This window comes from Vicia villosa, unplaced genomic scaffold (assembly GCF_029867415.1).
Source record: "Vicia villosa cultivar HV-30 ecotype Madison, WI unplaced genomic scaffold, Vvil1.0 ctg.002396F_1_1, whole genome shotgun sequence".
Lineage (NCBI taxonomy): Eukaryota > Viridiplantae > Streptophyta > Magnoliopsida > Fabales > Fabaceae > Vicia > Vicia villosa.
Window position 1 is genome coordinate 238687 of NW_026705918.1, and position 16097 is coordinate 254783.

The 16097-nt window shown below is 31.4% G+C and overlaps 1 protein-coding gene and 1 non-coding gene across 2 annotated transcripts; both read left to right on the forward strand.

The window, feature by feature from the left end:
- The first annotated feature begins 950 nt into the window (after positions 1-950).
- LOC131638725 (beta-carotene isomerase D27, chloroplastic) lies at positions 951-2911 on the forward strand. The gene is made up of 8 exons (XM_058909282.1): positions 951-1119; positions 1202-1288; positions 1405-1509; positions 1833-1932; positions 2025-2116; positions 2213-2293; positions 2439-2507; positions 2595-2911. The coding sequence occupies exons 1-8, from the start codon at positions 1006-1008 to the stop codon at positions 2730-2732; spliced, it is 786 nt and encodes a 261-aa protein (XP_058765265.1). The 5' UTR covers positions 951-1005; the 3' UTR covers positions 2733-2911.
- An 8574-nt stretch (positions 2912-11485) lies between these two features.
- On the forward strand, positions 11486-11557 carry TRNAK-UUU (transfer RNA lysine (anticodon UUU)). Its single transcript has one exon. It is a non-coding gene; the product is annotated as a tRNA-Lys (tRNA).
- Positions 11558-16097: the final 4540 nt, after the last annotated feature.

Below are 16097 nucleotides of genomic sequence, written 5' to 3' on the forward strand. Positions count from 1 at the left end.
TCGTAGTAATGTAATTGATTAAATGAGTTCTTAATCAATTAAGTACACATATGTAAATATTTTTAGGTGTTTTGTAAAATAACAGAGGTTTTAAAAGTCTTTGTCTGTGTATGTGCATGATAGAGAGCTTCCTTAGTATCTAGAGAACTAATCTTATAACTTTACATTAAACTAATCACTCAAACATGTGTCATTTATAGAATCAGATGAACTTTCACACTTCCTATCTTTCACAACATCAAATCCCTTGCTTGATTCAACATTGACTTATCACTTCATCTAGAACTTGAGTCTTTTGACTAATGAGACTTGAGATAACTCTTGAACGGATACCTTCATCATAGATTGTTGGGTAGTTGATATTAACTCCTCTTTTGACTATTGTGACAAAGAATTTTATCGAAAATTGTTTTGACATGAGGTGTTGTCTTCATCAAGGTGACTTGACAATTATCATTACAAAGAACATTATGAACATTGACATAAAGGACTTCACCAAATACCATTAGACTTAAGATGTTGTCGTCATCAAAACCAAATATCATTTGATATAAGATGTTGTTATTATCAAAATGAGTAACATCAACTCTTGAATGTACCTACACAACACTTAGATCCATAGACAATGGTGGTTGAAACTGTGGTCAAAAGCTATTATTGGCGACGTCTTAGCTTGAAAACAAAAACAATAATTTATAATTAATTTTATTAGTTTAAATTATAATAAAAAACTATTTTAAAATTAAATAAAAAATTAATTCCACTTCATTTTAGTCAATAAATTTAAATTTTAAAATTAACTTTGAAAATCAAAACTAAAAACATCACCACCCTAAATCTCCTAAAAGAGTATAGTTTTAAAATAATAAAATGTTAAAATAATACTAGTATCTCTTTTTTTCTTTCACTTGAAAATAGAAATAACCGGTAACCGGCAACCTTATCGAACGCAGACAGTTAAAGTGAAGCGTAGTTAGTGAGTTCAATTGTTACAGTTGGGAAGAAATGAAGGCGTTAGGTATTACTGTTGGTGCTGTTCCAAACCTTTATTCCACTGGAATTCGTAACCGTCGGTTATGTGTTTCATTCTCTTCAACTTCTTCATCAGGATCCAAAACGGTTCGTATTTTCTGATTTTGCTTTTTGAATTCATGCTGCAAGCTAGTATGAGAAATTTACTTCAATTTGTGGATTGATTCAGGTGGGAGTTGCAGCTCCGAAAATTGAATACAAGCCCGGTGTCTTGGATGATTTGTTCCTCAATTTGTTCCGCAACAAATTGGTACAGGTAAAGAAACCCCTTCTTGTTTCTTCTCATGAACACTGTTTGATTTTCTCTAATTTGATAGCATAGATGCATTATTTATTTATTTATTATCATTATTTTTGCTTTGGAACATATAGGAGGTAGGATGGGACTCAAAGAAACCTGGATATGATGGACTAATCGAAGTTGCAAACCGTTTAATGATGAAAGGCACTACAAATTCCCATACCATAGAAGCTACGGTAATTTCTTCTTTCAGAATCTCTATCAGGGTCGTCTTAAGTTTTTAGAGGTTTTGTACGGTTTAATCGTGATGACAAGTTTTGAATCATGTGCCGTAGTCTACCTTGCATGTCATCAAAGACGGTCCTGATCTCTATAACATACCATAGCATTTCTCTTCGCAAGTGTTCCTCACAAATAAAAAGCATGGTTTCAAAATGTTCATGTTCATACTATTTCCTCCTTAGTTTAACAACATATATTGCTTGTTAAAATCTTTATGATTTTTATTTTAATGATTTCAAGTGAATTAGATAGCTCTGATATGTTGTGACTGTGACAGGTACGAATTTTGCGATCTCTATTTCCTCCATTCCTTTTGGAGCTCTATAAAATTCTCGTAGCTCCTCTTGGAGGAGGCAAAGTTGCTGCTATAATGGTTGGTGAGTTTGATAAGATTACATCTCATTTTTCAATTCTTCAAGCTAGTGAGAAACTCTTTTTGAGATATCCTGAAAACATTTAAGTTTTGAAGCAAGGGTTACTGCACTTACATGCCAATGGCTAATGGGACCCTGCAAAGTCAATTCTGTAGACCTATCAGATGGAACCTCGTGCAGTAGCGGGGTGATCACTTATACCTTTCTCCCTGTTTGATCTTTATGACTAAATAATAACATCATTGTATTCTTGAGAGTGATGTATATTCATAAAATGTTTTAGGTGTATGTTGAAAGATGCAAATATCTAGAGGAAAGCAAGTGTGTTGGTATATGCCTCAACACCTGTAAGTTTCCAACACAGGTTAGTGATTCTTCTTCAAACTCCTATCGTTTTCATGAGACTGATCTCTTACCTTTTCATGTTAGTGTAAGAGTTTAAAATATTGTGCCAGCTTTAAAGCTATTGCATTTATGGATGATTGACTCTGACTCTATTTTCAATGTAGACCTTCTTCAAGGATCATATGGGGGTTCCATTACTTATGGAGCCCAACTTTACCGACTACAGCTGTCAGGTAATATCGAGTAATATCTTCGAGAGTCTAAATTTGTACGATGAGATTGCTCCGGTTTCTATTTTCTTTGACGTTTTTAAATTGCAGTTCAAATTTGGAGTGCTTCCCCCACTGCCTGAAGATGACGCGATCCTGAAGGAACCTTGCTTGGAAGCATGTCCAATTGCTTCCCAAAGAAAAATGGCTAACAGAAACATAGGTGCCACTGCTTGCCCAAAGACATGAACATATTTTTCTTAGGCATAGAGCTTTGAGAGCATTGATGTACACTTTCCACTACCTCCTGCACATTTTAGCCTTAACTTATGGTTGGAGATGAAACTGAAAGCATGAGGTTTCTGTCATAAGATAAAATAAAATAAGTTTGATGCACTACAGTCCATCACCTGAAACCATTTTTTTTTTGCTCTTTGCCAGTGTTGCATATTTCTTTCTCTTGATCACTGTTTCTCACTTATATTCCTACGACACTCTCACTCACCCATCGCTCGCATGTTGAGAAATTTGAGGGTTTAAACTTCATTTAATAACCAGTGAAATTCTCCCTAGTCGTTTCAGAAGTCTCCCTAGTTGTTTGTGTATGTTGGGGGTAAATAATTGGAAGCTAGCTTGAAGGAGCAAAAAACAATGCACTGGAAGCCAATGAAGCAAAGCTATCAAGCAACTCACTAATAAAGTCTTTTTGTTTTTCGAGTGAGGATTAAAAACAACCTAAGAATAACGAGGAAAATTCGAAAAGCAACGAATCCTTGAATTAGTGGTTGCAAGGTAGTTCATACCTCTTTCTTAGTGCCAAAAGGAAGCTCATGCATTAATCAATCATCCCTTCGATTAGCAAATGAAGGATACCAAGATTTAAAAAAAATAGGATTAGAGGCATCAAATCAGAGGAGTCTTGTTATTTTATACACCAGTAACCTACACATAGACAACAAGCATTAGGAGTATCATATGTGAGTATTTAAAGACAAATTGAGATGGATACGCACATGAGTTTGAGGGATCATTTTTAAATGACATTTCATCTCATATGTTTAACTTGCATAACCTCTGGGGGCTAGATAATTATATGTATTATGATGTATTACTTTTAATCACGAATGGGATGGTTGCATAGGTAACGTCAATAAGGTGTCAGAGGTTTGCGGTTAATGACACCCGGATGCAACAAGTTCGTAGTTAATCCCGAAAACAAAACAAGTACCAAGATGCATCCCGTGAAAGCCATAGGATTAGCTGATTTAGCTCAGTGGGAGAGCCGTGGCTTTTAACCATGTGGTCGTGGGTTTAATCTCCACAGTCGATATATTTGGTTTTGAAATATGGTCAAACTGTTTGGTTTACAATAACTAACATATAGTTGTATAATTAATACAAATTGATTGTCTTTTTTCCTAATAATAAATAGACATCCATTTTTTTAGTGTTAGTGTTTGATCATTTCTATCATACTATTGATAAGCAAAACTTTAAAATTCACAATAACACTAAAATAGAACTAGTCAGTAGTATTGTATGTGTGAGTGCATTAAAAAGTTAGGGCTTGGCCTTTTTATAGTATTGTTGCACATAGATTACCAGCTAATCATTTTTCCGTTCGAAAAGTTGTCTTTGGGGTTTTATTTATGTAAATAATTCTTTAACATCCATTTCTTGTAGTGATCATTATCTTCTTAATCCTTGTTAAAAAATAATTGTTATGATGTGACCAAATAGAACATTTGATGTAGGTGACATAGCACAACATGTCTTCATAAATGATGCGTAAGACATCAATTATTTGATTATGCATAACTAGTTACTTTCATAAAGTATGGATCATCATGTCTCTCATGGTACATATTATCATTCTTTGCTTTAGTTGTAGATGATAATACTACCTTGAACAGTGTTCAACCTTGTTGACTTAATCATATATGACCATTTCTTGCCATCAAGATGATATTTACATTTCTTCTAACTCAGAAAAAATGGTCATATCAGTTTTGATGACTCTAGTGTAGATGATTATTTGTCACCTTTTTGAGAATATGATCATTTCTTCGTCTTGATACATATGATCATTTAGATTAGAGGTCTAGATGGTAAAACTTTTCAACTCATGTATAGATGATCATTTCTTCTAGAGACAATCGAGTCTTTATTTCATGCACTGGCGGTTCCAGCATCCGGCCAGGCTGGGCAATTGCCCGGGCTTAGTCCGACCAATTTTTTTTTAATATTCATATTTAAAAAATAAATAAATAAAATTAAGGGTCATATGTATTTTTCGTCCTTATAAATAAATTAATATTTAATTTTAGTTTTAAAAATTTTTTCCTGGTCTTTCTAAAATTTTTAGGCGTGAAGTTTTAGTCCTATTTATACATGTTTAGGATACTGTAGAATATTTATTTATCAAACTTTAAAATTTTTTAAAATGAAAAGAATTAAATATGAAAATTTTAAATTTCAAAAGATAATGATATGATTAATGAAAATTTCGACTTAGAGATCAAATTATGAGTTTATTTTTTCAAGGAATTTTTTAAAACTCTAAACATGTCTACAAAATAATCATTCAAAAATACAAATTAGTTTAACAGTAGTGACTAAAACTACATGCATAATAATTTTGTAAGGACCAAAATATGTCATTTGCTTTTATAGGACCAAAAACATATTTAACCCTAAAATTAAAAAGAGCTTTTTCAAACTGAAAAACATTTGGTATTCCTATTGGCTTACAAACTTATTAAGTTAGCTTTGATATTGTCGGTGTCGACTAAATCCGTTGAAAGAACTTTTTCAGCAATGAAGCTTATCAAGTCTAATTTGCGCAATAAGATCAACGATGTGTGATTCAATGACTTGATGGTATGTTACACCGAGCGGAAGATATTCAAGTCAATATTGATATTATTCAAACATTCACCACACAAAAAATCTCGAAAAGGACATTTGCCTAGTGATTTTATTTAACATGCTATTGTAAAGTTATATTTAAGCTCTTTTCCTTTAACTATACTTTTGTTGACAAAATGACGTATCTTTTTTATTTTGATTGATAATTATTTATATATTATATACAATTTAAAATTGCGGCCTTTAAACTTTTGCCCAGACATTATAATTTTTTTGGCTCCGCCACTGATTTCATGTAGATAATTGCAAATAGTCTATACAAGGAAACAAAAGACATTAGAATATAAAATTTTCTTAATTATATTTTTATCATTGAAACTTGGTTCAGTACATTCAAATCATGAAACTATTGCATTAGTCTTTCTTGATTACTTGTACAATTTAGGCTGTCTAACATTTATTATTTTTTTTTCCAAATAAATAAATATTCTAATTTAATTAACTACATATATTAAAATTAGTAGGTCAGTCTAATAATATTATCAACCTATTTTTATTGATCTTGTTATCAAATGTATAATTGATACTTTTATATGAGATCACAAACATCATATTTGAGTTTTTTCAAACAATTATATATTTATGAATCATAATTATCTTAATAATTGTAAGGAAGTTTATGGTAAAAGGTTTGAGAATGAGTTGAAAGATTAATTGTAAAAATAATTTCACGGTTGAATATGTTTCATCAATAATTAACTTCTCATGTTATGATTGAATAAATGTTGTTTAAACCTTAAATAATTCCTAAATTTTTGGAGGATTAAATTATTTTTTAAGGTAGTAAGATATTAATGACAGTGTAATGAAATAAATATGTAGATATTAAATAAGACGTATGACGTGTTTCTAAAATTGGTTATGTAGAGTTGTGTTTTTTAATTATTACTAAAACGCATGATACGTATATACATTAAAGTTATTTTAATTCTACTGAAAATGTAAGTAAAGTGAGCTACACAGTTTCTACAACTATTTAACGTAAATATCATAATAATTTTAATATTTAATTTCACTGATACAAAGATAAATCATAATTCAATTTTTTAAATATATAATAAAATTAGCCGACTTAGCTCAGTGGTAGAGCGTGTGACTTTTAACCATGTGGTTGTGGGTTTAATCTCCACAGTCGATATATTAGGTTTTGGAAAATGGTCAAACTGCTTGGTTTATAATAACTAACATATAGTTGTATAATTAATACAAATTGATTGTCTTTTTTCCTAATAATAATTAGAGATCCATTTTTTTAGTGTTAGTGTTTGATCATTTCTATCATACTATTGATAAGCAAAACTTTAAAATTCACAATAACATCAAATTAGAACAACTGAGTAGTATTGTATGTGCGAGTGCTTTAAAAGTTAGGGCTTGGCCTTTTTATATTATTGTTGCACATAGATTACCAGCTAATCATTTTCTTGTTCGAAAAGTTGTCTTTGGGGTTTTATTTTATGTAAATAATTATGTAACATCCATTTCTTGTAGCGATCATTATCTTATTAATCCTTATAAAAAAATAATTGTTATGATGTGACCAAATAGAACATTCGATGTAGGTGACATAGCACAACATGTCTTCATAAATGATGTGTAAGACATCAATTATTTGATTATGCATAACTAGTTACTTTCATAAAGTATGGATCGTCATGTCTCTCATGGTACATATTATCATTCTTGCCTTTAGTTGTAGATGATAATACTACCTTGAACAAATGTTCAACCTTGTTGACTTCATCATATATGACCATTTCTTGCCATCTAGATGATATTTACATCTCTTCTAACTAAAAAAAATGGTCATATCAGTTTTGATGACTCAGGTGTAGATGATTATTTGTCACCTTTTTGGGAATATGATCATTTCTTCGTCTTGGTACATATGATCATTTAGATTAGAGGTCTAGATGGTAAAACTTTTCGAATCATGTATAGATGATCATTTCTTCTAGAGACAATCGAGTCTTTATTTCATGTAGATCATTGCAAATAGTCTATACAAGGAAACAAAAGACATTAGAATATAAATTTTTCTTAATTATATTTTTATCATTGAAATTTGGCTCAGTATATTCAAATCATGAAACTATTATATTAGTCTTTCTTGATTACTTCTACAATTTAGGCTGTCTAACATTTATCATTTTTCTTCCAAATAAAGAACTAATCTAATTTAATTAACTACATATATTAAAATTAGTAGGTCAGTCTAATAATATTGTCAACCTATTTTTATTAATTTTGCTATCAAATGTATAATTAATACTTTTATATGAGATCACATACATTATATTTCAGTTTTTTCAAACAATTATATATTTATGAATCATAATTATCTTAATAATTGTAAGGAAGTTTATGGTAAAAGGTTTGAGAATGAGTTGAAAGATTAATTGTAAAAATAATTTCACTGTTGAATATGTTTCATCAATAATTAACTTCTCATGTTATGATTGAATAAATGTTGTTTAAACCTTAAATAATTCCTAAATTTTTGGAGGATTAAATTATTTTTTAAGGTAGTAAGATATTAATGACAGTGTAATGAAATAAATATGTAGATATTAAATAAGACGTATGACGTGTTTCTAAAATTGGTTATGTAGAGTTGTGTTTTTTAATTATTACTAAAATGCATGATACGTATATACATTAAAGTTATTTTAATTCTACTGAAAATGTAAGTAAAGTGAGCTACACAGTTTCTACAACTATTTAACGTAAATATCATAATAATTTTAATATTTAATTTCACTGATACAAAGATAAATCATAATTCAATTTTTTAAATATATAATAAAATTAGCCGACTTAGCTCAGTGGTAGAGCGTGTGACTTTTAACCATGTGGTTGTGGGTTTAATCTCCACAGTCGATATATTAGGTTTTGGAAAATGGTCAAACTGCTTGGTTTATAATAACTAACATATAGTTGTATAATTAATACAAATTGATTGTCTTTTTTCCTAATAATAATTAGAGATCCATTTTTTTAGTGTTAGTGTTTGATCATTTCTATCATACTATTGATAAGCAAAACTTTAAAATTCACAATAACATCAAATTAGAACAACTGAGTAGTATTGTATGTGCGAGTGCTTTAAAAGTTAGGGCTTGGCCTTTTTATATTATTGTTGCACATAGATTACCAGCTAATCATTTTCTTGTTCGAAAAGTTGTCTTTGGGGTTTTATTTTATGTAAATAATTATGTAACATCCATTTCTTGTAGCGATCATTATCTTATTAATCCTTATAAAAAAATAATTGTTATGATGTGACCAAATAGAACATTCGATGTAGGTGACATAGCACAACATGTCTTCATAAATGATGTGTAAGACATCAATTATTTGATTATGCATAACTAGTTACTTTCATAAAGTATGGATCATCATGTCTCTCATGGTACATATTATCATTCTTGCCTTTAGTTGTAGATGATAATACTACCTTGAACAAATGTTCAACCTTGTTGACTTCATCATATATGACCATTTCTTGCCATCTAGATGATATTTACATCTCTTCTAACTAAAAAAAATGGTCATATCAGTTTTGATGACTCAGGTGTAGATGATTATTTGTCACCTTTTTGGGAATATGATCATTTCTTCGTCTTGGTACATATGATCATTTAGATTAGAGGTCTAGATGGTAAAACTTTTCGAATCATGTATAGATGATCATTTCTTCTAGAGACAATCGAGTCTTTATTTCATGTAGATCATTGCAAATAGTCTATACAAGGAAACAAAAGACATTAGAATATAAATTTTTCTTAATTATATTTTTATCATTGAAATTTGGCTCAGTATATTCAAATCATGAAACTATTATATTAGTCTTTTCTAATTACTTCTACAATTTAGGCTGTCTAACATTTATCATTTTTCTTCCAAATAAAGAACTAATCTAATTTAATTAACTACATATATTAAAATTAGTAGGTCAGTCTAATAATATTGTCAACCTATTTTTATTAATTTTGCTATCAAATGTATAATTAATACTTTTATATGAGATCACATACATTATATTTCAGTTTTTTCGAACAATTATATATTTATGAATCATTATTATCTTAATAATTGTGAGAAAGTTAAGAGTAAAAGGTTTGGGAATGAGTTGAAATTTTAATTGTAAAAATAATTTCACGGTTGGATATTTTTCATCAATGTTTAACTTCTCATGTTATGATTGAATAAATGTTGTTTAAACCATAAATAATTCCTAAATTTTTGGAGGATTAAATTATTTTTTAAGGTAGTAAAATATTAATGACAGTGTAATGAAATAAATATGTAGATATTAAATAAGACGTATGACGTGTTTCTAAAATTGGTTATGTAGAGTTGTGTTTTTTAATTATTACTAAAATGCATGATACTTGAATGCATTAAAGTTATTTTAATTCTACTGAAAATGTAAGTAAAGTGAGCTACAGAGTTTATACAACTATTTAATGTAAATATCATAATAATTTTAATATTTAAATTTCACTGATACAAATATAAATCATAATTCAATTTTTTAAATATATAATTAAATTAGCCGACTTAGATTAGTGGTAGAGCGCGTGGCTTTTAACCATGTGGTCGTGGGTTTAATCTCCAAAGTCGATATATTTGGTTTTGAAAAATCGTCAAACTGCTTGGTTTACAATAACTAACATATAGTTGTATAATTAATACAAATTGATTGTCTTTTTTCATAATAATGTTGTATAATTAATACCAAATAGAACATTTGATGTAGGTGACATAGCACAACATGTCTTCGTAAATGATGTGTAAGACATTAATTATTTGATTATGCATAACTAGTTACTTTCATAAAGTATGGATCATCATGTCTCTCATGGTATTCCCTCCAGCCTTATTTATAAGCAAAGATTCTCTTTTTAGATTCATTGAATAATGAATATATCTTGTCTTTTATGTAGACTAGATACATTCATTATTCAATGAACCTTAAAAGATAATTTTTGCTTATAAATCAGACTGGAGTAGTACATATTATCATTCTTACCTTTAGTTGTAGATGATAATACTACCTTGAACAAATGTTCAACCTTGTTGACTTCTTCATATATGACCATTTCTTGCCATCTAGATGATATTTATATTTCTTCTAACTTAGAAAAAATGTCATATCAGTTTTGATGACTCTGGTGTAGATGATTATTTGCCACCTTTTTGGGAATATGATCATTTTTTCGTATTGGTACATATGATCATTTAGATTAGAGGTCCAGATGGTAAAACTTTTCGACTCATGTATAGATGATCATTTCTTCTAGAGACAATCGAGTCTTTATTTCATGTAATCATTGCAAATAGTCTATACAAGGAAACAAAAGACATTAGACTATAAAATTTTCTTAAATATTTTTATCATTGAAACTTGGTTCAGTACATTCAAATCATGAAACTATTATATTAGTCTTTTCCTGATTACTTGTACAATTTAGGCTGTCTAACATTTATTATTTTTTCTTCCAAATAAATAACTATTCTAATTTAATTAACTACATATATTAAAATTAGTAGGTCAGTCTAATAATATTATCAACCTATTTTTATTGATCTTGTTATCAAATGTATAATTGATACTTTTATATGAGATCACAAACATTATATTTGAGTTTTTTTAATAATGATATATTTATGAATCATAATTATCTTAAAATAATTGTGAGGAAGTTTATGGTAAAAGTATTGAATAAATGTTGTTTAAACCATAAACAATTCCTAAATTTTTGGGGGATTAAATTATTTGTTAAGGTAGTAAGATATTAATGATAGTGTAATGAAATAAATATGTAGATATTAAATAAGACGTATGACGTGTTTCTAAAATTGGTTATGTAGAGTTGTTTTTCAATCATTTCTAAAATGCATGATACTTTTATACATTAAAGTTATTTTAATTCTACTGAAAATGTAAGTAAAGTGAGCTACACAGTTTCTATAACTATTTAACGTAAATATCATAATAATTTTAATATTTAATTTCACTGATACAAAGATAAATCATAATTGAATTTTTTAAATATAGAATTAAATTAGCCGACTTAGCTCAGTGGTAGAGCGCGTGGCTTTTAACCACGTGGTCGTGGGTTCGATCCCCACAGTCGGCGTATTTAGTTTCGGAAAATGGTCAAACTACTTAGTTTAAAATAACTAACGTAAAGTTGTATATTTAATACAAATTGATTGTCTTTTTTCCGTATAATAATTGGAGATCCAATTTTTTAGTGTTAGTGTTTGATCATTTCTATCATACAATTGATAAGCAAAACATTAAAATTCACAATAACACCAAAATAGGACTACTCATTAGTATTGTATGTGTGGGTGCTTTAAAAAGTTAGGACTTGCCTTTTTTATAGTATTAGAGATTCTAAATTGTTGCACCTAGATTCTCAGGTAATCATTTTCCCGTTCGAAAAGTTGTCTTTGAGGTTTTATTTTATGTAAATAATTCTTTAACATCCATTCCTTGTAGTGATCATTATCTTCTTAATCCTTGTAAAAAAAATAATTGTTATGATGTAACCAAATAGAACATTCGATGTAGGTGACATAGCACAACAAGTCTTTATAAATGATGTGTAAGACATCAATTATTTGATTATGCATAACTAGTTACTTTCATAAAGTATGGATTATCATGTCTCTCATGGTACATATTATCTTTCTTACCTTTAGTTGTAGATGATAAAACTACCTTGAAGAGATGTTCAACCTTGTTGACTTCATCATATATGACCATTTCTTGCCTTCTAGATGATATTTACATTTCTTCTGACTCATAAAAAATGGTCATATCAGTTTTGATGACATTGGTGTAGATGATTATTTGTCACCTTTTTGGGAATATGATAATTTCTTCGTCTTGTTACACATGATCATTTAGATTAGAAGTCTAGATGGTAAAACTTTTCGACTCATGTATAGATGATCATTTCTTCTAGAGACAATCGAGTATTTATTTCATGTAGATCATTGCAAATAGTTTATACAAGGAAACAAAAGACATTAGAATATAAATTTTTCTTAATTATATTTTTATCATTGAAATTTGGCTCAGTATATTCAAATCATGAAACTATTATATTAGTCTTTTCTGATTACTTGTACAATTTAGGCTGTCTAACATTTATCATTTTTCTTCCAAATAAAGAACTAATCTAATTTAATTAACTACATATATTAAAATTAGTAGGTCATTCTAATAATATTGTCAACCTATTTTTATTAATTTTGCTATCAAATGTATAATTCATACTTTTATATGAGATCACATATGTTGTGAATTCAATGCCAAGAACAAAGTATAAAACAAGGAAGAATAAAGGACAAGGAAGAAGAGGAACACAAGAATTGGTTATAACTGTTATTCTTTCACTTTCTCTTAAAACAAGATTACAAGTTTACAAGAATAACAAATAACCTCTCTCACCCTAAATTAGGATTTGCAGCTTGGCAATGATGAGAGACTAGTATGCTATTTATAATAAAACCTAACATACTAACTAACGGGCTTTTTCAGCAAGGCCCATTACACAAGCCAACTTAATAAACAAGCTAACTTAACAAATTAGGGTTTAAACACTAAAACCTAATTTAACATGCTAACAACTCTAGCATCTTCGACATCTGCATGCTAAACCCATCTTTGACTACAGCATGCACACTTCGACACCAGCATGTGAACAATCCTTCGACTTCATGCTTAACTCTGTCGAACTGTCGAACCAAGAAGCTACCCTTCGACAATACTAGAGTTCGATCCAATATCTCACAAATCTCCACCTTGGACCTAACTCTACAACGTCAAGGAACAGACTAGCTTTCTTCATGCAGCTTTATCAACTGCATACAGTGGAAAAACTTGCAACTCGGCAATGTCTTGGTGATCATATCAGCAGCATTGTCTTCAGTCGAAACCTTCAGCACTTGGACTTCTCCACGCTCGATTACTCCTCTGACGAAATGCAGTCTCACATCAATGTGCTTAGTTCGCTCATGATAGGCTGAATTCTTCGACAGGTGTATTGCACTTTGACTATCACATTTAACAGTGATACCTCGACCTTGAAGTTTCAGCTCCTTCGCAAAACCTTCAAGCCACAATGCTTCTTTCACAGCTTCAGTTAGGGCAATATACTCCGCTTCAGTGGTTGATAGAGCAACAACCTTCTGAAGAGTTGCTTTCCAACTAATTGTTGTGCCAAACATAGTGAAAACAAATCCAGAAATAGATTTTCTAGAATCCATACAACCTGCATAATCAGAGTCGACATATCCTTCTATTGCTGCTTTACTATCTTCACCCAAGGCTCCACCATAAATTAGGACTCTATTCAGAGACCCATTTATGTACCTTAAAATCCACTTCAATGCTTGCCAGTGAGCCTTTCCAGGATTCGCCATGTACCTGCATACAAGACTTACTGCGTATGCTATGTCGGGTCTAGTACAAACCATAGCATACATCAAAGAACCAACTATATTAGCATATGGGATGCTATTCATATAGGCTCTTTCGGCATCAGTACTGGGACACTGATCAATACTCAGCTTGAATTGAGGGTTTGTTGGAGTCACAACTGGCTTCGAATTCGACATACCAAACTTTTCAAGAATCTTCCGTAGATATGCCTCTTGAGATAGGCATAACTTCGACTTCTTTCTATCTCTTCGAATGTCAATTCCAAGAATCCTGGAAGCAGCTCCCAGATCCTTCATATCGAACTCCTTATTGAGTTCAGCCTTCACCCTCATCACATCTTCGACACTGTTGCTTGCTATGAGAATATCATCCACATAAAGCAACAAAATAACAAATGAATTACCAGGTCGAAATCTGAAGTAAACGCAGTGGTCGAACTGACTTCTAATGAAACTTATGCGTGTCATGAACTTGTCGAATCTCCTATTCCACTGTCGAGGAGATTGTTTCAGCCCATACAAAGATCTCTTTAACTTGCACACATAATCTTCCTTCCCCTTTTCGACATACCCTTCAGGTTGCCTCATCAGGATCATTTCATCTAGATCACCATACAAGAACGCAGTCTTCACATCCATCTGTTCCAGTTCAAGATCGAACTGTGCCACCATGGCAAGCAACATTCGAATTGACCTATGCTTCACAACAGGAGAAAACACATCATTGAAGTCGACACCTTCTTTCTGAGTGAAACCCCTTGCAACTAACCTTGCCTTGTATCTTTTCGACGTCACTCCTTCAATTCCTTCCTTAACTTTGAAAATCCATTTACAGCTGACTAACCTTGCCCCAGCAGGTTTCTTGATCAGTTCCCAGGTATGATTATCATGAAGAGATTTTATCTCATCATCCATGGCCTTCAGCCATTCAGTCTTATTTCGACTCCTCATAACTTCCTTATAGTCTCTAGGTTCTTCGTCTAGAACCTCACTTGCAGAGATTAAGGCATAAGTTATAAGATCTGCATATCCAAGTCTTTGAGGTGGCTTGATGACTCTTCTCGACCTATCTCTCGACAATAGGTAGTCATCGTTAGTTTCCTCAACTTCAGCATCTTCTGCTTCTTCTTCGACTTCATCTGGGATATGCAATTCAGCATCAACATGCTCCACCTCAACAGGAATCTCTACCTGTTCCAGCTCTTCGTCAGATGTTTCTGTACTTCGACCAACATCATCAATTTTCTTAAAAGCCATTTCAGCTTCATTGAAAACTACATCTCGACTGGTGATACACCTCTTGTGCCCTGGCTCTAGGCACCATAGCCTATAAGCTTTGACTCCTTCAGGGTATCCCATGAACATGCATTTCAGAGCTCTAGGTTCGACCTTGTCTTGCCTAATGTGAGCATAGGCTATGCAGCCAAATACTCTCAGTTTGTCGAGATCTGGTGGATGTCCCGACCAAACTTCTTCAGGTTTTTTCATATCTAACGCTGTCGAAGGACATCTGTTTATCAGATATGTTGCTGTCGAAACAGCCTCAGCCCAGAACACCTTCTTTAAACCGGCACTAGTCAACATGCATCTGACTCTCTCCAAAATAGTTCGATTAAACCTTTCAGCCAAACCATTTTGCTGTGGAGTACCTGCAGTAGTTCTATGCCTTGCAATACCAGAGGCAGCACAAAAACTGTCGAATGCCTCATTGCAAAATTCAAGGCCATTGTCGGTTCTCAACCTCTTGACCTTTCTGCCAGTCTGATTTTCAACCAGAGTCTTCCAACTTTTGAAATTCTCAAAAGTTTCATCCTTAGTCTTCTGGATGAATACCCATAATTTTCTGGAATAATCATCTACTATGGATAGAAAATACCTTGCTCCTGAATGTGATGGACACCTTGCAGGCCCCCAAAGATCAGCATGGATGTAATCAAGGGATCCATGTGTTCTTTGTTTGCCTTTGTTGAACTTCACTCTGCAAGATTTTCCAAGTACACAGGGTTCACAAAACTTCAGCTTTTCGATTTTGTCTCCACCAAGCAGATTTTGTTTCCCTAATTCGACCAGACCCCTTTCACTGACATGAAACAATCTCATGTGCCAGATTTCTGTCTTCGACAAAGGTTTCGTGGATACAACATTTGTCGAACCACTTACAACTTCAGCCTCAAGGGTATACAAGCCTTGTTTCTTCACGCCTCTCAAGACTTCCTTCGAACC